Source organism: Rhodnius prolixus, unplaced genomic scaffold (assembly GCF_049639745.1).
Source record: "Rhodnius prolixus isolate KJV_2025 unplaced genomic scaffold, Rpr scaffold_18, whole genome shotgun sequence".
NCBI lineage: Eukaryota > Metazoa > Arthropoda > Insecta > Hemiptera > Reduviidae > Rhodnius > Rhodnius prolixus.
In genome coordinates this window covers 79,940-104,660 of record NW_027411636.1, presented here as the reverse complement: position 1 = coordinate 104,660, position 24,721 = coordinate 79,940, and the positions used below count along the sequence as shown (strand labels likewise).

At 31.9% G+C, this 24,721-nt stretch overlaps 3 protein-coding genes across 9 annotated transcripts; 2 read left to right on the top strand and 1 right to left on the bottom strand.

The window, feature by feature from the left end:
- The first annotated feature begins 403 nt into the window (after positions 1-403).
- On the top strand, positions 404-1,867 carry Hexim (Hexamethylene bisacetamide inducible). Its single transcript, XM_074143819.1, has one exon. The coding sequence runs from the start codon at positions 591-593 to the stop codon at positions 1,539-1,541; it is 951 nt and encodes a 316-aa protein (XP_073999920.1). The 5' UTR covers positions 404-590; the 3' UTR covers positions 1,542-1,867.
- LOC141462178 (tRNA-specific adenosine deaminase 2-like) lies at positions 1,755-6,324 on the bottom strand. 5 transcript variants are annotated; one of them, XM_074143821.1, is made up of 6 exons: positions 6,187-6,324; positions 5,731-6,081; positions 5,398-5,664; positions 5,184-5,333; positions 4,973-5,104; positions 3,110-3,262 (listed from the first exon to the last, which is right to left on the bottom strand). In XM_074143821.1, exons 2-5 carry the CDS (start codon positions 5,971-5,973, stop codon positions 4,991-4,993), a joined length of 774 nt encoding a protein of 257 aa, XP_073999922.1. In that variant the 5' UTR covers positions 5,974-6,081; positions 6,187-6,324; the 3' UTR covers positions 3,110-3,262; positions 4,973-4,990. The 5 variants fall into 5 exon arrangements, with proteins under 5 accessions (XP_073999924.1, XP_073999922.1, XP_073999923.1 ...); XM_074143822.1 differs by having other exon boundaries at positions 5,731-5,768; XM_074143820.1 differs by lacking the exon at positions 6,187-6,324 and having other exon boundaries at positions 5,731-6,144.
- A 131-nt stretch (positions 6,325-6,455) lies between these two features.
- LOC141462173 (transmembrane protein 245) lies at positions 6,456-24,534 on the top strand. 3 transcript variants are annotated; one of them, XM_074143811.1, is made up of 15 exons: positions 6,456-6,986; positions 7,055-7,262; positions 7,331-7,380; positions 8,983-9,038; positions 9,236-9,351; positions 9,438-9,562; positions 10,440-10,568; positions 10,649-10,816; positions 12,804-12,999; positions 14,995-15,179; positions 16,797-16,897; positions 17,964-18,094; positions 19,598-19,748; positions 20,150-22,280; positions 24,312-24,534. In XM_074143811.1, exons 1-14 carry the CDS (start codon positions 6,456-6,458, stop codon positions 20,304-20,306), a joined length of 2,304 nt encoding a protein of 767 aa, XP_073999912.1. In that variant the 3' UTR covers positions 20,307-22,280; positions 24,312-24,534. The 3 variants fall into 3 exon arrangements, with proteins under 3 accessions (XP_073999912.1, XP_073999911.1, XP_073999910.1); XM_074143810.1 differs by having other exon boundaries at positions 19,574-19,748; positions 20,153-22,280; XM_074143809.1 differs by having other exon boundaries at positions 19,574-19,748.
- Positions 24,535-24,721: the final 187 nt, after the last annotated feature.

Below are 24,721 nucleotides of genomic sequence, written 5' to 3'. Positions count from 1 at the left end.
CATAAAGATAGAATTTTATTTTCAAGGTAACGATTTTTGTTTTATCACAAGCATCCAAGCTTAATCAAGTTTTTTTTTGGCATCTGCTTACACAATCCAGTCAGCAACGTGACAAAGCTATAAAACTAATAATTATTGAACTAAGAGTTTCAGGCGACTAATAAATTGCAATAATTATTTATTTTTATCCACCATATAAAAAAACCCTAATTAATACAATGCTTGCACCAATAATATTTCTTTATTGATATTTTTCAAGAAATTATTGATAAAGCATATAAATATATGTATGTATACATATATATATATGTATATAAATAAATTCATAACAATTAATCACTTTAAAATATTTTGTGTATTTCTGTAGTAACGATAATACTAGGGCGCCATCAGATGCTTGCGGCCGTTTATAGAAGTACTCATTGCCATTGGGTGTTGCCTAGTGTGTGGTTTTAAGTAAAGCGTACTAGTGTAATACAATATGTTGCGGGCTTTGTAGACTAATAATGTTATGTAAACTATGAATATATTTGTGTAAAAAGTGTTAAAACTATAAAAATTTTACATTTTATGGAATAGTGGGCGATACAATGGAAAGCATAGTGCGGAGTAATGTGTCTGTTAGTGACGTAAAATGTCGGACAAGTGTGGTAGATAGCGAACCTAGTGGCGATATCAAACAGTTAAGTTCGAGTATAGACAATAAAGATACGGCAGCCGATATAGAACAGGAACATCTGGAGAGAAAAAAGAAGACGAGGAGACGGAAAGCAAAACGAAAGAACCCTTACACAAAACAAATTTTAGAAAATCGAGGTAAGAAAAATATTAGACTAAGAGGGAGTAAATCAATTTACGAGCAACCAGTTGCTCCCTATAATTCTAATCAGTTTTTAATAGAAGATCACAATGATTTACAAGATTTTGAAGTGAAACTAATGGCAGCTGCAATTAGAACGGGAGATCAAAATGGTTCAGAAATGCCCACCAGAACTGCAGGTGGAAGGGTAAGGGATTCTAGTTTTACCAGTGCTGAATCGGATGAAGATTTTTTCTATTCCTCGCCGGAAGATGAGGAAGAATTCCTAACAAAAGAGTTCTCCAATACTTATCAAGATCTCCATGTAGAAAGTTTAACATCAATGACAAAAGCCCAACTTATAGAGCAAGTCCTTCAGCTTGAAGAGAAAGTAGATACATTACAGAAAATACTTGGAAATAAAAGTGACGAAAGGGAAGAAGATGATAGCGATGAGAAGAATAGATCGGATGCAACTGATAAGTCTTCATATTTTCAGACGGAAATATCAAAATTAGTGCTTGCCAACGAAGAACTTAAATATGAAAATGCAAAATTAAGAGAACAGAACAATAGATGTTTACCAGAAAGTTCTGAAGACTCTGAAAGTGACAGTTCAAGTTCATCGGATTCAAGCGATGTGACATCCGATGAAGAAATGAATCCGGAATCTTACAAGCATATGAATGGTGATTTACACCCCCAAAATGATATAAACATGGACCCTACAGATAATACATAATTCACTTGCTCTTTTTCTTTACAGTAATGTATAAATTTTGTTTATAATTATTTATTGTTTAATTTGATTTTGTATGTATGAACTTGTAAAAATACTTCTTAAACCCTTTGTGAAGTTGATATGGATTCTTGCTATCTTTTGTATTTATAGTTTAAAGTTATATTCCAGTTGCAGTCTGAAATGGCTTTTTATTTCTGAATAAAGTAGTCTAAAGGAGTTTAATTTTATAATATAAATTGTACATAATAATAAAACAATAAATACCACAAATATTTAATCTTATAATTAAGTAATTAAACTTATGTAAATATATTCATTGAACTTTTTTCATCTCTTACATCACTTACAAAAGAGCTTAGATTTGCCCTGCTAATAAATGTCTATCTACCGAAACTTTATATATATATATAAATTTAGTAATCACTATTCAAGGTCATAAGATTTCCAAAAAAGAAGTAAGTATATTTTACATATATATTTTGTAGTTTCAATTTTTTTTTAAAAAAAATTACAAAAACGGCAGTTTCCTAAGGCAAAAAACAAAAGATTTCCTATTAATGTGTATTTCTTTAAAAAAATAAACCTTGGTGTTTAAGAAACAAAATGTTTAATATTTTATATATGGATAAATACACATAAGGTAATGTGTATCTACGGTTTAAGTTCAAAATACATCCTTTACTACCATTTAATTCATGCTCGAAAATTGTTGACATTCAGTTAATTAACCTGCCAGTCGACGAAAATAACGGAACAAGAAAAAAAAAATATTTACAAATTTTGACTTGCATCTACAAAGCCAGCCCTTCATTGATCAATACATTTTATAGAACTTTTTTCTTTTTTTTATTTGGTGTACAAGTTTTTAAAATGCTAAAAGATAAATTAACATCATTGTGAAAGTCTTATCCTCAAAACGTCAATATCTGCACCTTACTTGGATTTTTTTTTGTTGCCCAAGTCCTAGAAAGAGATATTAAGACGTTTCGGAAGGAGCGTTTCATCTTAAACTTTATTTTGATGTCAACTGTACCGAAACCTTAGATATTCTCAAACTAAATCAAGTGCAAAAACACAACGCAACAGCTTTTCCGAAAACGTAACTAAGTAGTGTGCACTTAGTTTCAGTTGCTCTTCTACAATTAATATTTAATAATACCTAGCGCACTACAGCATTGAAGGCGAAATATTTCACTTACAATAATTATGTTTCAAGAAGCCATGGAATGATAGTTCCTCTTAGTTTTAACTTTAGAAAGAGGTGCGTTGGGATTGACACCTTTGTAGAATTTTTTTAGCAAAGACATCGCTTGATCAGAGTAGAGTCCACCTGCCACAGGAACCGGCTTGCAATGCACTGCAGCAACATCCAATACTGACCCACAACCACCGAACCTGTCGTTGGGACAACCGTATATTATCTCCCGGACTCCAAGATCATGAAGAGCAGCAGCGCACATAATACACGGTTCAACTGTCACTACAACTGTAACATTTCCAAACTTTTTTAACGGGCACTCTCTCCAGTGATTTTGTAATACTGTATCGATACACATCATTTCTGCATGCCTGGTCGCGTTTTTTGTTACGTTGACTTCATTTCGTCCTTCAGCAATAATGTTGTTATGCTTGATGAACAGACAACCTACAGGAACCTCTCCATCCCTCAAAGCTTGCTCTGCATGCTTCAATGCAACCTTCATCCAACTTTCTTTAGACACCTGAAATTATGATCAATATAACTGAAAAGCGCAGTTGTATCAATAATTTATTTAAAATTCTTAAAATATCACTTTTTTGAGAAAGTATGATTTTAAATGTATTTACTTTAAAACTATTTTAAGTATCGGATACTCAGAAACTAATTAATAAATTAGTAAAAAATGCTTACACTGTTTAAAACAATTCAAATACATGCACACCTGTGCTTTGTTTCCCATGAAAGATATGTTAAAACCCAACGTTAGCAACGAAGTGTGGAACGCATAATTAATGCAATTAATTTATAACAATTTCAAACTCAAAATCGTCACTTTCTATTTTTGAAGATCTTGTACTGTTTTTCAAATATATATAGGATGTACAAAGAGTCGAATTGAGACACCGGATAAGAAATAGACCTATTTACTTAGAGTCTAAGACTAAAAACACATATTTATTTGAAACTAACTTTTGTCACGAAATTATAAAATAAAATCTCAAAATGAAGACGCAAATCTCATAAAATTATAAACTGAGTTTCGGAGATATTCTTTGTCTGAATATCCCTTCTTAAAAATGTTGCGCAACCACAATGTCTTTATTTTCTATTCAAAGATAAGATGTAGCCACTCCAAATTTCTAGAGTTGTTTTGCGAACATTTATAAATGACTAGGTACTAGGTCGAGGATTAAAATCAATCATATAGTATTAAATTAATACTATTAATATTCCATTTTAAAGCAATGCAAAAAAATCAATGGGGGGCAATTTTATTTTTACTACGACAGATTAACAATAGTTAGCATGAAGCAGGTAAAATAATAATTGAAAAGCTAATGAGAACTAACTTTAATCCTACAATATCTGTTTTTACTGTTCAAAAACTGAAAAAAGTTTGTAAAAACATGTAACATTTTTTTCGCACGCGTTAACTAAACTCGATTTAAAGAAAACTGTGGGCCAAAAAATGTTTATTCGCAATATTTTTTGAGGACAAACATCTCTGCCAAGAAAAATACTCATATTTGTCGCTTTAAACATTAATTAAAAAAAAAAAAGAAGTTATTTTCCGAATCCGAATTTTTTTTATTATAGTTGACACATCTATTAAATTATATTTGCTAATGTATAGATTTTGGAAATAGCTGGGTACCGCGAAAGGGTAAAACGTGAAATATGAATGTCAGGCAAGAAATGGAATAACTGAATCAATGAGAAGAGAATGGAGGGAATGGATACCTTAGGAGTTTGCATTCATGAAGAATGCATCCCCCATGAAAAACGGAAGAAGAGAAAGACCACCGTGAAGTGGGAAAGAAGTTGGTTGCCAGAGATGTGAGGAAGCGAGACCGGCAGGAATTTGGGGAAAGGAACCTTAGACAGCAACCCGTGGATGGAAAATCGCCAGCCATATGAAGGCAACTTTCCACAAAATATTAACTAATAACTCTCTCCAAAAATAAAATGTAATTGTAAATGAAAGGAATGAAATCTAGTATCTGCACGTTAATTTAGTTATTACAACGAAATTTTGGATTCAATTACAGTTATCGATCAAAAAAGCCGCTAGTAAATGTTAATCTGTTTTTGGAGTACCTAACTATTACCTTGTTGTAAACTAACATTTGGAAAATTTTTGTCTTATCTCTATTTTGCAAATGTGTTTCAGTTTCTGAAGGTATAAATTGCAGCCCGGTTTTGCCCATAACGATTCTTTATTAACACTTACCAAATCCATTGCAAACCTCTAAACTGCAAAATATTTTGCTAAATCGGAATCGATGATAAGATTTTTTGTTTTATTTAGCCAGTCGCGATTGCTTGAAGGATTCCTGGGACTTGGATGTGAAATAAACACTACCTGTAAATTAACAAACCCTTTTTTAAGAACAATCATAAAACGTTATAACAAAATTAAATAATTTACTCAATTATTTCACCTGAATAGGAAGATTCGCCCGGGAACATAATTTCTGAACTCTTTTCTCAACAAACCGGCCAATAGCAACTACAACTTCTATTTCTAACAAGAGCAATACCTCCACCAAGCATTCATCACATGCCCGCTCTATTTCCTTTTTTACATTAGCCTAAAATTGTTCGATATGCCAGTCTCAGCTAGATTAATTTATATTCTTAAGTTTTATAAAATACCTTTAGTTCTGAAGGTGTAATATTTTTCCCATTCGAACTGAGTAAACAAAGTGGAAAATAATTATGTACAAACGCATGTTTGAAAAACTGGTGAGGCGAACCAGCTCCTAGAACTCTAGCTAATTCCCAAAATCTTCTCCCACTTATTTCACTCCTAGAGCAGGAAAAACCTAGAACTGGCTTGGATGGATGCTCTCGATCTGGTTTGTGCACAGTCCCAAACAAATCCAAAAAATCACGTACTGAATTAGTTTCGCCAAAAGGCACCTACAGTAAAAAAATGTGTTATTTTTTTCAATCAACCTTTATTTATAAGCACGTGTAAAAACTTACTCCATTCTGCATCATCCCCCAAGGGCCTGGATTCATACCTAAGAAAAGAAGTTTCTTTGATCCATTACAATATTTGTCTAAATACGCCTTGTGTACATCTATCGCGTAATTGAGTGGGTTGTATATATATTCTACCGAAGCACCAAAAGAGATTTTAGTCAACTCATCTAAAAGTAGCATTTCTTTTTCAAGAAATATATCACTTATAACTGTTTTAAAAGATAAATCAGTTTGGTCAGACATGGCACAATTCAACTACTACAATAGGAGAAATGTTTTTTCTACCCTTCCTTTATTTCTCGAACATTAATGAATTATCAAATTTAAAAACCAGTAACTTCCAATTAAAACCTTGAAGAAATATAAATAGCTTTATTGAATTTTTTAACCACTAAAATTTACAATTAAATGAACTGTATGAATTGATCATACGAATCATTGTTTTGCATTAAGTACCTGAATTGTAAAACTTTTGAAGCACTTGAATTAGACTAAGAATATGTACTTAACTATATGAAAGACGTATATATTACAAACAACGAAGCACTACCAATCAGATTTACGTGGGGAGAAGAAATTATGTCTGACTCTAAGTACAGAAGGTTCTCACTATGGTTACAATACGAATAGAAATGTGTCAAGGAAGTCAGAAACGCTGGGCATGATCTAATAGGGGAGGAGTCAAACTTGTATAAGTTTTTAAGTAGTTGAAACTGAAAGGCGAGATGGAGAGGCCAAAAAAGCGAAGTGTTTTTTCTATGACTGAAATCCTTAACAATTTATCTACAGAATCAGAAAAAAATGATAATGCCTTTAAGCTTGCTGTATTTAACGGGATAGCAATTTTTCTAGTAATATTCGCAGTGGTAACTATCTGTGGCGTGTATTTTATATTGCAGCCTTTCATTAAACCCTTATTCTGGGCTTTACTTTGCGGATCGGCTTTGCACCCGTTTAAATTAGCCGTTGCAACCATATTGCGTACTCAAGTTGTAATATTGGAATCATCGTCTAAACCACTTTATCTAAACATCATTTGCTTACCATTTTCGTTTATACTGAAAATTTCAGACGCCTTGGGTGAGTTCCTCATCAGACATCTTGGTTTAATAATCAAATTTTTGGGAGCAGTAAGTGCTCTAAGTGTGTTACACCTATACACTCCCCAATTCGTTTGGAAGCTCTGCAGTATTTTTATGGGATTCAATAAGTACATGATTAATTTTACTCTAGATGTGTTTAACAATTCAATTATTGTAAGTAAATGTTATTTTTGTATTATGAATTTAATGATGAATGGACTAATATTTTGTTTCTAAAACAGACTACTTCAGTGATTGCCTGCTATATTGGTTCGTTAATATTTTTGTGGAAACCAGAACATGAATTCATCTTCTCCGTCTCATCGATATTTGTATGGATTGCGACAACATCCTGGGTGGCTAATTTTTTTAATTATCTTAGAATTTCTGTGTTTGTCCTCTTTCAGTTTTCTCTCTGTGGAGGTTACATCTACGCTATCGCATGCAAATGTAAGTTTGCTTCTTTAGATTTCTTCTTGTTACTACCTTGCTTGAAAATCATTTATAATATGTTGCAGCGTCTGTCAGCAGAGAAAGTTCACCCTGTGTCAAAGCGGAAGAAAAACAGGTAAATAATACAGATGTTCTTTAATATTGAAGAAAATTTTATTTACATAATTAAATCTCTCATCTGGCATTTGAAACCTTTGCGTCCTTTGAACCTTAATTGAAATGACTAAGTCTGAAGCTTATACAGCTTGGATTTCACTTTGTATCTCATTTACTTGTGAGTAATGTAGCCTCGTAGCTGTGTAAATAAAAACACATATCAGTGGTAGTCGCAATAAAAGTCATCTAACTCTAAGATTCCTTGTGTCCTATATTCCGCATCGTTCATACGATGAGCAAGAAGTTCTGAACAATGGAAGATGAGAGTCTTTGATGTTGAATATAGCTAGACTTGTGCTAACTGCTAAACCAGTCAAGTTAATGTATAGTATAGTTCACGCACCAGTTAAATCCTTACTAGTAATGTATAAATTTTAAAAACATTTGTGCACATTAGGTGACCCAGTCACGGTTCCCTCCGGGTCTGTAAGTGCGGCTTCACTTTCCAACAATACTTGAGAGGATTCTTGAATACGTGAGAGGATCAGACATTCAGTTGAGTGTTTGAGTAAACTAGTGAATTATCGTGATATTTATTTGTTTAATAAACAATTTTAAAAGCGTACTTAACGACTGTCACCTATATTTCAGAAATAAGTCATATTCAGTTTTTACTTTACAAAGACAGCTTTTATTATTTACTTTCTTTTAGGGTTAGAACTTCCCGAGATCTTATGATGCTTTCTCAACTTCTTTTTGGTGTTTATTAGAATTGGTTTAATAGAATTAATTTAATTGGTTTTTACATGCCAAAAATATTATACATTTGGTTTATCATCCACAGTCCCATGAGGAGAGTAAACAATTATTTTTCGTTTTCGAGTGCTTTTAGTATATGGAGCTCCCGAATATTGCGCTTTTGTTTGCTTGGCTGCTCTAATCTTGAGTAGGCATATAGCGGAGGCAGCTAAATCAGCTCGGTAAATTTTGGAAACATTAAATCACTAAGTTAGGCAACTTCCTATTTTTAATCTCACTAGATAATAAGTGCAAGAACGGCCAAAGAAAATTCGTGAATTTGATTATATCGTGAGCTGATAATCTAATCAGATAACATTCTAAAATTCTTAAACATGAAGGCCTGCAGTGAGCTCATAACCTGTTCAAAGGACAGCCAAATTCTTGAAGTGACCGTATTGTGAACTGATCTTCCGAACTGATGGTTCGATGTGAATCCAACCTCGAATTCGTGAACGTGGCCCTACTGAGAGCTGAAATGTTCTACAATGAATCCAACCAAAATTCTTGAACATGGCTGAACCGTAAACTAATCATTTAGTGTGAATCCAGCTTTCTTTGCAAATCAGCTAGCTCTGCATATCCTATGCTAAGATGAGTATTGTTGCGCTGGGGTTCCGCACAGTCGCCACAAACTTCAAATATTTACGACTCTTTCTTTGGGTTTCTATGTTAACTTGATAAAAATGTAAACATTATTACGAATTGTTAGCTTTAATCTAAGTAGTCATAAAAAACCTTTTTGTTTAATTTCCTATAAACTGTTTAGTAAATATTTATGAACATATTGATGATTACTTTAAATATTTACATTTTTTTTAAGGAGGAAGCCTTTCCTTTTGGTCAAGCGCATTCAGAATCTCAACAAATAATAACGAGGTATCTTTTATAAAACCGAAATACTTCAGTGTGTATAACTAGGATCTGTTTTATTATTACGATGGTGTTAGTCCATGTTGGCATTGAATTCCTTAGACCATGAAGTATATGTCTAATAACGATTATTTTCCTAAATTGAATTTTAAATTTTGTAGCTATTGTAAAAAAGATATCTTTAAAAAAATATTTCTTTATAGCATGACGTACATCCGTTGGCTGTTCATCGTGTGCGTAGGAGTAGTACTGTTAAGTATCTCTTCTTTCCCTTACATATTTGTTGTGATGCTTACCATTTACGCCATCAAACAGTTATGTTAGTGCATATTTTTATTAAATATTTTAAAATGCCTTGCAGTGAATGGAAATGTTTAGTATTGTAACTTGTCTTGTTTTATTTAGGCATTTATTTTGGATTAATTGCAATCGTTAATTTTCGAATGGAAGCAATATTCGCCAGTGGTTATAAATGGTATCTTGAGAGACAAGATATTATCCTTCCTAAACCATTAAAATTTACGTTGTTTGTAAGTAAATTAAACTTTGAAATTTAAAATTATTTCAATTAAGTGCTCCTTGTGTTAAGCAGAGTAACTAAAGTCATCTTTACATTTTCTTTTCTTTTAGTTGAATAAACTTTTTATTTATAGTGTTTAAAACACTTCGGTTGCTTACTGCCGATTACTTGGCATTCAATTTTCAGTAACAGTGTTTAATAGATTTAGGACCGTAGGAGATTATAAAATATTATAATCATTCATTATATATATTATAAAATGAAAGAAAAATATTTTGATATTGGAGATACCAGAGAATCATTTTAAAAAAGGTTTTCAATAAATTACGAATAATTGTTCAAGATAATGAGGTCGATGACTGACTGAAATTTAAAATAAGTTTGGTGTATAAAGTTTGTTACTATTAAAAGTTAAAATAAAAATGTAATAAAACTTGTAGCTTTGTAGCTTCTAGAAGAATTTCACTTGAAGAAAATATTCGAACGAACAGTAATGCGTACTTTGATTTCATGGAGATGACTCATGTCCATTGCTTTCTGATTAGTAAAAAAAAATCAGCCGATATCTCGAAATTAAGAGATCATTGTCTGCTTTTTTCGTTACGCAATAAAGGAATGCGAATGCTTGAATGGGAGATCCTCTTAACAGATGTTAAGATAACTTAAAATAAATCTAATCTCACCCGATCTTAAAAATTCGCTACAGATTAACTATGATCTTTTTACTTTTGAAAGGCTCACAAGGAAAGAATGTATTTGGTAAAAAGTATTTCATTCAAAGACGCGTGGATTATGAGATAGAAAAAACAGTAATGTAGAACACAATAAAACTCCTATTGGGCTGAAATTAAGCAAGTATATGTAATAATATTTTACTGGTTTTTTAGGTACTCAGTAAGGTGCGTGACAGATTCTTCGAAGGGCTTAAAAATTGTTGCGATTCGGCCGCTGCGATAGCCGTTATTTTAGCTTTGCTGATATTTGGAACTTTTGTATCGGTTTTCTTTACAATTCAGGTAAGACAATTGGCTCTTCTAATCTCACTCGGTCTTAAAAATTTTCTACAGATTAACTATAATCTTTTTACTTTTGACAGGCATACAAGGAAGGAATGTATTTGGTACAAACTGGAGGCAATATAATTAACAGTACAATTGTCCACAATCCTGAACTGCAACAGATGCTGCCAGAAGATTGGCAAACAACTATGGACAATGCGCTCAACGATGCTTACATTTACGCTCGTGATGCGCTTACAAAATTGGTAATTTTAAGAAAATTAAAGTTGTTACATTTCACTATTATCTTGATATTCTCCTTAATACTTGGCCCGCAAACACAAAAAAAAAAAAAATAGATTTTTTGTTTAAAACCATATACGAACTTCAAGAGCTGATTACAACCATGTTTAAAACATTCCTATTACATTCGTAGGTTGTATTATGAATGCGATGTTTAATGCTAATTTAACCATTAGATGCCAAAATTTGCTGTTGGCTCCAAGCTGGTATCCTTTGTTTTTTGAACTGTTTGACACATGATTTGGCGATTTTTCCCTAGGTTAATGTTCAAAAACTTAGTAGATAATTTCATAAGAGATCAAATAAACAGCGTGATGGAGAATGTTAGAAAATTTTGCTTAACTCATCGAGCCGGCCTTCAGGATCAATGAATTTATTTGCATTAAAGCTAAGTTTATTGTGCCCAACTGGATTCGTATTCCAGGGTTTTTATTTATTTATTTTAATTCTTAAGTTAATGTACTATTTTGCAAAATTCTAAAGAATGCTGGCAATCCACCTCCTTCCGCGAACTAGTGGTATTTGTATGTACAGTGAGCCTTCAGAAATATATATCACGATATTTTGTTTTACTTTTTTACTTCTCGTTTGCGATTATGTATTTCTCAAGAAATCCACAATTTAAGATCCTCAGGGGACGAAAATTGGTTTTTACAAATTGAACTATTGTTTATGTGAGGAAGAGAGAGTCTGCCTAAAAAGTGTGCGACCAGATACATATGTATCTCAAATTACAAAAAAGCGCAGAAAGTTCATATTTGATATCTGGTTTAGGTGCCGACAGCAAGCTTTCCAATAAAGTCATTTAATCAAAAGTATCAAATGAAATCAATTAAAACGGCACCAATGGTTCCTCAACTGAGTTTTCTAATGAAATGAGCGAATGTTGGTTATAACTTTTATTTGTGACATTTTCCCAGGAAAATCAATTTAGTGCCCCTGAACACCTATGTAATATCAATTATAATTATAAATATGAACACAATTTCCAAATTTCAAGAAAATTAGTTGATCATACATGTTATGTATCATTTTACGAAAATAGCTTTAGTGATTTTGTTTAACATTGTCAATTATTACATAAATAAATTCTTTATACAATTAGATCGATTACTTGTGTAAAACATTTATCCAGGAAACTTTGTGAGGACTTCTTTCAGATGATTTTTAGTTGTCTTCAAGAGAATCCAAATTCACCTCATTATTGCACTTCCTTGATTATTTGTGGAAGTGGACAAATTTCTTTTGCAGCTTTCTTAACACCGTATTTCGCACACTGTACACGGAATCGAAATAAGGGAAGCTTAAACTGAAGTTTAGATCTGGCAAGGCAATAATACATATATTTCTGGTCTAGTTTATGCCTAAATATAAACCTCATAGATCTAGCTGCCTCCTTACAAACTTATCTAAGTGCTCTTTAAATTTGGGAGTCTATTTTAGATTTCTAGCTGATTATTAATGAAAATAAATAATCAAATATAGGGATAACCTATGTTAAACCTATGACATGAATTTGAACTTTTTGTTATGAAATATTAATTGTATAGGTTCTGAGAGAACCGTAACACCAGGCGTCTTTAAACTGTATCATTTTATTACATTGGATTCATATTGTATATTGAAGTCAGCTGTCTTTTTCTACAAATTCATTAAGTTTCAAGAAAATTATATTATTTTAATTGCGGTAAGAGAAAGTCGTATGAGAGTTTGATTCAAAATTTGTTATTTCTGGGATATTAACCTAAATTTTCTCAGCACGTGTTAAATAAATTTTTTTTGGAATTTCATTAAATATAATTAAAGCCACAAAAACTATTGTTCACTGCAACTGGTAGTTGGATTTTAAAATAGTATAATAGTAAAAATGTATAATAATGAAAAATATTTTCATTTTTATGTTAATTTCAATAAGCTTAAGTCACATTAGATGTTTGGTGATTGTTTCAGGTACGAAAATTAGTAGCGGACAAGGGTATAAGCGAAGATAAGCGTGCAGAAATAGAGAAAGGGGCTTTAGAACTCTGGGATCGGGCATATCAAGCATGGGTCATGCCCGCCCAGTCCGCCATTGGTCCGACAGTTACTCCGGATGCTGTTCTCTCATCTTGTCACAAATTTATTGAAAGATTAAAGAAGACTCCAGGTTTGTTTCATATTCCATAAAGTTCTCATATATGGCTCCAGTTGTTCTGGAATAATAGAGAACCAATAAGAGTTATTGCAAAAAGACTGACTATTGTAGAACATTCTTCCGTTAATAATTTGGAACCTGACGCTTAAAAACCGTGTTTAAGTTTGACTTTTTCATAACCCCTTTACCAAATATTTGATTTTGAGTTTTTAGCGCTTTTTACGAAAACGTTAGTACGGTGATTTTCTTAAAAGTTTGTAAATAAATAAATGAATTCACAGATCAAGTAGATTTAAGTGAAATATTTTTATACTAGAAACCACATCTATGTAGAATTCTTAGAGGTGAAGTTTAAGATCTTCTATTAAGAACAGTATCAAAGTATTTTATTTTAACATCTAGTTTAAATATAAATTATTTATAATTTTAAATTTCCAAAAATTTCGAATCGGAATATTAATTTTGAAGAATTGTACTGATAAGCTTTTTTGAGACTTAAAAAAGAGTGAACTTGTATTAATGTGATTACATTGGATAATTGATTAATGGATTCATCCACGTTACTTCGTGCTGAATGTGCATATAAGAAAGTCTAACATTATAACGCGAGTTATATAACTTGAACCGTTAGGGGCTTTTTTAAAAAGAATATTTTTTATTTAAAACACAAATCCTTTATTACAATATTAATGATATATAAAAATAACGGTTACAAGAAAATATGTGGGGAAGGGAACTTCACTACTGAGCGGAACTGATCTCGGGCAGCAACTTAGCTTGGGCAACGTCTGGGCAGAACTGACTGGCCTGGGCTGGGTAGAAGTATTTATATGTTTGAAGACTGCTGTTATCAGAGGAAATATATTTATGCTGAGTCTCGAGGTTTCGTGTATATAACTCCTCCCTCCTTAAGTTTTTCGTGTCCTCACGAAATTTGGAAGTGTGAGGAGTTTATCGAATTTGGAGATGTTGTTGGTAGGCTGCCATTGATGATGTACGAACTGGTGGCAGGGGAGTCACTGAAGTATCTGTTGAATTCTCCTCTGGTTGCTGGGGCTCACTTTTGTTAAAGAATTGCACAATTCCTAGAAGATTTTCCTTCTATAACGGATGATTAGATGAGTGATTGAGAGGCAGAGAGCTATGATGGCGATGATGAATAAAGTTGTAGTGTAGTCTGAGGTAGATTCTTCTTCTAGCTCCTCTAGGGGTAACATTTTAATATTCAGGTCGTGAAGATCAAGGAAGGAAATATTAAGTTTATTATATTGATCAGGGATAGAAGGATTGATTAACATGTGTTCGAATTCATTATAGATATAGATGGGCTTACAATAAGTTATTTTTTCATTAATTTCTAAAGTTAACAAGGCAATGTTCTTAATACTTACTGTAAGACTTACATTGTTTTTATCAATTTAATTTTATATGTTTATTGCTTGAATATAGATCTTCATCTTTATTTGAAAAAAGCAGTTGTGTTGTAGAGGTCCTTCTTAAGTCCTATTCAATTGTAATATTGGCCTCATTACGGTAGTAAGAAATTTAATTTGGTTACTAAACTTCAAAATTTTAATGAGATTAGTTTAGCAGAAATGATACTTTATAGATAAAAATTTGTGTTTTTTTTTTTACAAAGTTTTTCAAAATCGGTACAAGAAATTCTCTTTAAACTTTATATACAAAATACTATTATTTGATTTATATTTGAAAAAATTCATTTCAAATCAGGAGAGGGGGGGTTAAGCTATTCCAAAGTCCATCGCGCTACCAGGTAAGCTAACCCTTCCTTTACTTAACATTAGGTACTGAATATTTAGGCAAAATTCCAAATTTGAAGAAACGTGAAAAATAGATTATTATTTATTTATTTTTTTCTCGAAAACAGTTTCTTTCAAGTTTTAAGAAAATTCTTTACTAAAACTGAGAATATAGTATGACTCTCCCACTAGATTATTTACATTTGAATCAATGCAAATTGTTTATTAATTTTATTTCAATTGATAGAGGTAATCAACTGGAAGTCAGTAAGAAGTTTTTTACAAGAGAATATGTCCACACTAAGCGCTGGTTTCGACTCCGTCTGGCTCATCCTTAAAGGAAATATCTCACTACTGCTTGGCATTCTCTCAACACTATTCTCTATGGTGTTTGGTGGCGGACTCTCACTTATTAACTTCACTTTGCAGTCTGTAAATATATTTTATTTTATTTATTTTTTCTAAATAGGATTTATATTTTAATGAATATCCTATTAAAACAACAAATATTGACGGGAAAGCAAAATAAATGTAGTAAATATGAAATTGTGTAAAGGTTTATATTATTTATAAATATAAATTAATTTGGATGAATGAGTGCGTATGTGAAAGTACGAGGGACCAATTTCGGCCAGAAATAGCAAATCATCTTGAAATTTTTTCTCACGTTCCAACCAATAAACAATGAATGCACTTCGAACTCTCTTTCCTGTTTCTTCTTTAAAATTATACCGAAGAAAACCGATGATTATATTATATATTGATTCTTTTTTTTAGTTGAATTTTTTTGGGCCTTGTCGAGATCGTTCTTCTCCTACGGTTCGACCAATTATGAGGATTCTTTTTGTGCCCAGAAGCATATTTGTGGAAACTTTCCTAGCAGATGGTAAGGCTCTAGTTTAAATCTCCCTGACAGAATCCTACAGCTTTGAGTGAATCACCGCCGAGTGTGGTGGCGTTGAAAGTTTATGGCGTTTGTCCATTGTGAATCGCAGAAATATTTTTTGTTGCAGACGAACTTGTTAATTTTTGGGTTCTCATGGAAATGGATCAGTATTACTATGTTCAGCAAGACTACACCTCGAACTTCTGATTCCGAAGGAATTGACAGATTTTGTTTCTATTCGATAGGTTTTCTGGCGGGAGAGCTTCATACATATCGTGACGTCCATATCGATCAATTATTTTCTTCTGACAATCGAATATTTCTTCGTAAAAGCGACGGGAAAGCTATTACTATTATTCATCCCATAAATAGTTGCTAGAGCAGAATCTCTCACTGATATCTTGAGAGACCCAAATTGCAATACGTAAGAGCGTACATCATAATGGTAATGCATGCTGATAACCTGTTGCCTGCACGCTCCTCAAACCACGGACCAATTATCAATATTAACTAATAGGAAATGGTTGAAGTGAATAAGTGTGAGTCGTAAATATGTAATGGTTCAATTAGAAATATTTACTTTAAAAAAGTAGTCTAGAGAACTTTAACCTGATTTTTATTGAGGTTATTAATAGTATCGTCGTTGTTCAGCAGTTAATCAGCAAAACAACATCAGTTATTTGATACCTCATTTTCGTTTTTGCGCATTAACTTCGATTCTGTAATTTCTTAATTTAGCGTACTTCCAGGCTTAAGAAATACCTTATTAAACATAGTATTCTCTTATGGGGATTGTCGGTAAAACCTGTCTTAGTGAACCCCAGCAACTGAAGAAGTGAAAACGCTTTCATCTATTACTTTCTATACTTTTTACGGCTTGGTAATCCGCAAATCCCTCTAGTTGGTCTTTAGCATATATCCTTAAGTATATTACTTAAGATCAAGAGTTTCTATATAGATGGCCTCATAAAAAAATCTGCAATGTGCACTTCAATGATGCTTTTTTGCACTTACTAAAGACGATTCGTCTTGAACAAATACAATAATAGCAAAACAGTTTTTCTGTCTCTATCCTCAACTGATTAATTTGATCGATTTGACATGAAATATTAAAAATTTCAGAAAGTGAATGTTTTTTCCAAATTATATTTTAATTTTTTCAGGTTGTTTTTCTCACAGCCCTGTTTTATCTGTTAAGTTCAAGCCGAGAGTTATACAAACCGGTAGAAATGGTGACCCAAATGAGTCCAAAATACGGAAGCAAGTAAGTTTTCGTAATAGTATTAAATTTTTTATTGTATGTAGAAAATGTTTTTGTACGCTCTAAACATAAAATTAAGTGAAATTTCATACTGGATCATTCTTTGAAAATATTTTGATAATATGTAATTCAGTCAAATTTGTGCAGTATACAGAATAAATAAAATGAAGTGTGTTAACTAATTTTGGGCAACACATAAAGAATAATTTTATGTAAAGTTTCTTCATTATTATAAGTTCGTTCTAAGTACGCTTTGTTCTAAAACTGCAATCAGTCTTTCCTCAAAAACTACTAATCTAGATTTAGTGGTACAAGATATAAAGCATATTTTCCTTAATAAGTGTAATTTTTCGTAACTGAGTTGATTTTACCTACTTGATATAGGTTTCGAGAAAAACGCCGCCAAAAAAATAATTTGTTTTCAGAAATTGTTGTTTTCCTTCTTTTAGTTCTTACCGTTTTTGTAAATAATGTTGGGCCTAACCAATTTTTATTAATTAATTAGTGTCTTCAAATTCGAAATTTCATGTAGATGTGCCTTTTGGTAACCTCAAGGATGTGCATTTTATGAGAGAAAAGTTAGCCCCACTTTTAATACTACTTTTATTGCGTATAAAAGTACTGTGGTACTTTTAAAAAATACCTCATCTAACTTCGCGATGAATTATTGGAGGGCATAGGCTATGTTACTTAGACCTCTTTAGTACTTTAAAACATCTAAATATCTTCAATCGGCCTCATCAATCCGTCCCGTACAATTAGGCTCTTAGTAGACAGGTTTCATTATCTCAGCCTGATTATTAGGGATTTTTTTTAAACCCTCCGTGGTTCTTTTTAAAGACAGAATCAAATGCAATACAAAAGAATGTAATTGCGAATGGAAGTATCGTATGTATTCATGTTATATTTTTTAGTTTTTGTGAGAAAAAAAATGGAAGTAAGTATAGAAAATATTTTGTCAATTTTTTGTTTTATTCGCACTTCGGCGAATATAATGTAACAGATAATGTTACAGCAAGTAATTTCTATAAGCCAAATTTGGCGTTTTAAAGAAATCTTTGTACAACAGGTTAGCAATGGCAGTTGAACATTCATGCCAGGAAGTGTTGGCTGCTTCTGCAAAATTGTCTATATTCTATGGGCTGTGGACTTGGCTCGTACACACCCTCTTCCAAAGCAATATTGTCTACATGCCGGCGGGTATGTGTATAACTTCTTCATTTATGCAAATTCTTGATTTTTTTTGCTAACATTTCAGCTAATAGCGTGCAGGGGTTAAAATTAAAATTATAATTTTTGGTTATAATTATTTAAAAGGAATAGTGAAGTCTTGTCACATTAAACTGTGTCTATTTGATTGAACATCAACATAATATCAACAAGAAATTTCAGCTAGTAAAATTAGGCTAATAAAGAACTTTATTGCCTTATGCCCTGAAGTTTCCACCAACTGATTGCTACGAATTTTTGACTTATTCATTGTTGAATGTACAACTGAGTCATTTTTCTTTGCCGTAAATGAAGTCCTTTGAAGGCAAAGTGTAGATGGTTTCCTGCCCTGGCCAAGTGTCGCCTAATTACTTTTTTTTCTGTATGACTGGACCTTTAAAGTAGTAGTCTTTACAAAGCGCTTGACAAATCAGTTGAGCCGCCTGGATCTCAGAAAATTATGTCTCTGGAACTGTTTATCATTTTTTATAATTTCAGTAGCACCTAGAATTTAAAAAACAGATTTTTTTTAGCTTACCGAATAACACCTACCCCATACTTTTCTTTTGTCTAGGACTATCCGAGAAGAGTTCAAATTTCATTTAGTTTTCAATCTATATTTTGTAGCTTAAAAAGATCAGGTTACCTAAATTATTTTTTCAATATTATCTGAGTAAAAATCTCATTAAGAAGTGATTGTGTTTTATCCTAAATGAAACATTAGTTTTTTAAATAAAAAAGAAACCAATTTACTTCTTAAAAAAAAGATGCGTATTATAAGAAATGAATCGTGTCTAAAAATATTTTGAAAAAGGAAGGAGATGAAAAAGAAAGTATTCTTTATAAAAACCATTGTAATAACTTTTTTATTAGTGTTCTAAGTTTCGAATACCATTGGTGACCTTTATCAGGAGCTTTTTGAGAATTGACCCTTTAAATACGGTATTAATTTCTAATTTAAGGCCTAATAATTTATTAAGAACTCAATAAAATGAAAAATGTTTAGGGATGCGTAAAAGTTTACCAACCGAACTAAAATTCAAATCAAATTCAACCAGCACTTGAATGGCATGAGCGCACTGAATAATAACCAAAATCTGTTCGACAACTGGTCACAAATTGCGTGATATTTTTCAATTCAATGACCAAATAAAGCAGCTAGCTCTTTAAAAGGGAATAACAAAATCATATTTCTACATAGAGTAAATTAGAATTTCAATTAGGATTCTACTTATATTTAAAATAGCATATATTTTTGCATACAAAATAATCTACAATTAGTTTTCTTGCCGAATTGAAATAAGTAAGCTGACGGTCAGCAGCTGGATTCAAACCTGTGATCTTTGCGTTGGAATCCTGTACACTAACCTATTACCTAATCTCTTACCTGAAAATGGATCTGAACACTAAATTAATTTTGCAAAAAAATGCCTAGGTGTCTAAGACAGATTGCTTACTGTTGCATGTTAGTGTTTGCTTCTGTGTTGGGAGTAGTGCCGGTACTGGGAACTTACTGGGCCTGTCTTCCAGCGATTCTCGACCTCTGGCTTATGCAGGACAGTAAAGTGAGAGCGATAGCACTCTTTTTGGCGCAGATATTCCCCACAGCTGTAGTTGAAACCACAGTTTACAATGAAATAAAAGGGTGTGTATGTAACGCTTATAAATTTTTCGTAAACTAACTTTATTGTATTAACTTAAGTTTGTAATTTATATAAAATGAACATCTCCATTATATTCGAGTGACTAAGGTATGTAAGTCAAACAAAAATCGTTCGCACACTGATAAACAAAAGTACAAATTTGCTACCTCAAATGTTATAAAGTACCTGTCAATTATACATTTCTTGTAACATCATTATTATTTTGATAAATTATTATTTTTAATATTTTGGAGATGAATTTTAGTATTCACTCAACCACCAAAATACTCAATTTTAATGTAATTCTAAAAGTTTTTGGTTGAAACTCCAAGTTTGTAAAACTAAATTATTCTCATTTTGATCTCTAAAAGTAAAATAAATTCTGAAGATTTATTTATTTCAGCAGTGGACATCCGTACTTGACTGGTCTAAGCGTAGCAGGAGGAATATTTTGGCTTGGAATCGAAGGTGCCATTGTTGGGCCTCTAATACTCTGTTTTCTATTTACAATCATCAATATGGTTTCAAACAACGATATTCCTGAGACGTCCAGCCATTGAAGCAATCACAGTCTCTTCATTTTGATTAATTTAAGATACACGTATGTTTATATTAAGAGTTGGTTTTATTTGTTAATCAATTGTTATACGTAATGTTGGTGAGTGCTTAAATATTCAAATGAAATAGAAAAATAAGATGACATTGTAACCGCCATATTTTCGGCTTAAATTCCTTCGATAATTAAATTTCAAGTTAGTTGGAAAACTTTCTTGAAGGAGCCCAGTTGATATATACTTCTCCAAATTTTTGCTATACGTTAAATAAAAAAAATAGATATTACAACTAGTGCAGGTGTTCCTTCAGTTTTAACGTTACATTACATCATTATGTATAGAAAATTAATGCCATAAGAATAAAAAAAATTTACGCAAAATACTGTTGGCGAAGAAGATTTTGTGATTAGCAAGTTTAATCTATTACGCTTTAATCGATGTATATAATTTCAAGAATTTCTCAATAAAAACGAGAAAATATGGCGGGAAAATTAAAAAACTGATTAACCAAAAACCAAATCTAATTTATCCTATAGAATAATGATGGCATGGTAATGACAATGCGATAATGTGGAGAAATAGCTAGGAATTGTAACCTACTTCTACCGCGGTTCGCCAGTTTATGTACGCTTAAGGGCAAAAGACCCGCAGCAAATGCGAAAGAAGAGCTTAATAATGGGGAAAATTGTAATTATTATTTTGTTTCATTATTTTGTTTTTTTTTAGGTAATTAATGGTCAGAAACTATACTATTTTTTCTAAATTAAAACTTTAAAAAAATAGGAATAGTTGTAAGAGATTAAATAAATGAGGAGAAAAAACATTAGGCAAGATTCATTTAACGATCACCTTTGAAAAAGTTAAAAGATTAATTGAATTTAAGTGATCCATCTTGAAATAAATTTTAATACTAAGTTTTAAAAAAATCACTTTGGTTAACACTTCGGTAGAAATAATATTAGTTAATAATGAAATGAATCCGCATAGTGATCCAAAAATAATTAACTATTGATTCAATAAATAACAAGGTGAGGCATAGTAGACTTTTATGGCTAACATTATGTTATCATCTTCACTTATTAATTTTTAATAATTAAATGTGAAATAAGTACTTCAATTAATGGCTGATAAATAGCTATAAGGAAGGTGTCGATTGTTTCTGGCCTAATGTATGTTAATATCAGTATGACAACATGTAAACTTAGGGATATTGCAAATTTTCAAATTCTTGTCTGTGATATCTGTTTATTATTTCTTACTTGTAGTTACCAACCGTTTTTTTGCCCCCCCCCCAAAATAATTATGATTTATAATGCATTAAATAATAGTAATAAACTAATAATGATTTTTAGAAATTTGAAAGTATTCTAATTATTAAGGCTCATTCTGTTTTTATTTTGAATAGTTTTAATTGTTTCACGTTATTTCTATAACTTATTTATCTTTATTCACCTTATCATTTAAATCTTTCGTTTCATAAAGAAGTGAAAACATGTCGAAAGCAACTACCAAACTCGCTTATTGTTCAGATACACCTTCATTCATAATTTTTTATTCAGCAAAAAAATATTTAATTGCTATTAGATATTGGTAGTTTATATCTCATTTGAAATATCATCATTCCTTGCTAGACTGACCTTATTTAAATAATATTTGACCATTAAATAATTCTAAAGTATATTCACAACTTCAGGTTTATTTAATTTGTTTATTCCTGTATAAATTGTAAACAATTGGTGACGTGATAACCTTAGTAAAAGTTAAGTAGTAGTTAACCGCACTATCAGTGAACTTCAGTCAGTCTCTCTCTAGAATTTCATTTTACTTTTAGAATCCCTTGTGAAAAAAAATATGCAATCTTACCAAAATGTTTCACCAGCTCAGATTCCCAAATATTAAAAAAGTGTTTTATGTGAATTTTATTATCTTTATGCCTTAAAGAAAACAAGTCATGTTTTAAGTTTTTGATGAAATACGCAGGTAATGTTGATAAGAAATAAAGTCCAGTCTGTAGGAATGAATCATATTATCGCAGAGATTGTAGAAAGTATAGCCATTTTTAAAGAGAAGGGGGTCTGCATTAATTTTTTGTGGGTAAGAGATCATTGTGGTATAAAAGAAAATGAAATTGTTGATAAACTTGCAAAGGAAGGCACCAATAGTGGTGGGGAAATGGCTAATTATAAATTACCACACACCGATATCAAGTGTATAATTGCAAAAGCAGCACTAAAAAAATAGAAGACAGATTACAGTAATGTTAAAAGGGAGATTCTATAAAACTATGGTAGATCAGTTACCTAGACTTCCATGGATTAAGGGAACTGTCTTTAATGAATGGGTTGTTACGACAAGCAGGCTGAGAGCGAACCACGCGGTGTGCGAATCGTATCTTCTCAGGATCAACAAAAGGTCCTCTCCTCTCTGCGTAGATTGCAATGAGGAGGAGGATTTCAAACATATAATACGTAATGATATGTCCACGTTATGTGGTAGAAAGGAAACGAATGTTTGACGACATAAACAGGTATTTAGGTGCACCATTTCGCTAAAAAGACATTATATTCTCCACCAACATCTATGTGCTTAAGTCTATAGCAGAGCTAGCAATGAAATATGAATGTATTTAAAAGTTATAGCCGATTAGAATGAATGCAAGAAAATGATTAGAGAAGAATTGCGGTGATTTTAATATCGGTTAAGCTATAAGGATGGCAGGAATATAGAGTACTGATCCATCCATTAGCTGTAGTTTATGTGAATAGTTGTATGTGGTAGAGGGATGAATGAGTGGAGTATTTATAAGTAAGAATGGAGAGTGAGTGTTATTCTAGTGATAAGCACCTAGACGATGCTGGCTGTATGGCGAAAGCCAATGCCAAAAAAACCTCCCTTGCCATGAGCCCCCACATATTTTCAATGGGGTTAAGAGCTGGACTAACAGCCGGCTAATCCAAAACATTGAGCGTGAAATCCTCAAACCTCAGTTTTGTGGACCTTGCTTTGTGTATCGGTGCATTATCTTATTGGAAAATTATCTCTTCTTCTTCTAATAATGTAATAAAAGGCAAAAGAAATCCTTCCAACACTTTTTGATAACTAACTGCATTCATTTTGCCAGTGATGAAGGCAATTTGAGACTTGCCCTTTTCATTGAAAGTAGCCCAAACTATTACTCCACCACCCCAATGTGACCTTCGAGAGAATTTTTTTTTTCCTTTCTTATGTCGTGCCAGTAATAGTTGAAACCGTCAGGGCCATCAAGATTAAACTTCGTCACTGAAAATCACCCTGGACCAAAGTTTGCTTTTTCTGGATGTGTTTTTCAGCAAACTGCAAGCGCCGTTGTAAATGATGTTTTTTGAGCTGCAGTTTTCTTGTAATTTTACGATATTTTAAAGACCTGGACCGTATTAGGCATCATATCCTAGGTTGAATCGCTTCACAATCTAAACAGAAGAAGCACCAGTTTTTGAAATTTCTGTTAAAACGGCGCGTTTCACGTAACTGGAAAATCTTGATGGCCTTCCAGTTCTTTTATTTTTTCCATAATTTTCTGGACCCAACTTTAAAGTTTTTAATTACACCTTGGGAGCGATTTGCCTTTGTGTTATGCCGACTCTTTTTAAGTCGATTATTCTTTGTTGCTTAGTTTCACTTAATTGAATCCCACGCGGCATATTTTAAATTAAGAAAATCAGCACGAATACTTACTCTTTGATGTAAAAAGGTGAACTGAATTGATATTTTTTCAAAAACATAAAAGTAAGTTAAAAATAAACCTTTATCAAAACATTGAGTTTATATTAATTCGCAGCCACAGCGTAAATAAGATATGTTTACATGATACATGTTTTGTATTGTTACATTATCAACTAGAGCAATGACCATTGAGTGTTTTCTGACTTCGTATTAATATGAAATACAGTTTAAATAATATTTTGTTTACATATTATTGTACAGTTTTAAAAATAATTCAATTTTATCTAGTGAGTTTACACTTTTTCACAGGACTGTAAGTGAATAATAAGCAGCATTTAAGAAGAGACATCCATGGCCACACACGAACTAAGTTGTATGCATGGGAGTTCAGAACACTAAGTACAGCTGTACTCCCTTACCTGGAGATTACAACTTTTGTTGCATTGAAAAACCAAACAGTAAGGAGTCATGTTTGTTAATGATTCCAAACAAAAATACAGTTACATCACTTAAAATTGGTTTGTTAATCGTGGTAAGTTAATCTTCTTCTGTTTATTGGTAAAAATTGTTTTCATTTACTTTTAGAAAGAAGAGTTATTGTGATCGGGTCAAATTTTAGAATCCATTTTTAATTTTTTTAGTAAAATGTTATATAATTTGAAACAGAAGAAAAAATAAATCGCAGGAAGCTTAAACAATATATTTTGTTTGGTTACCGC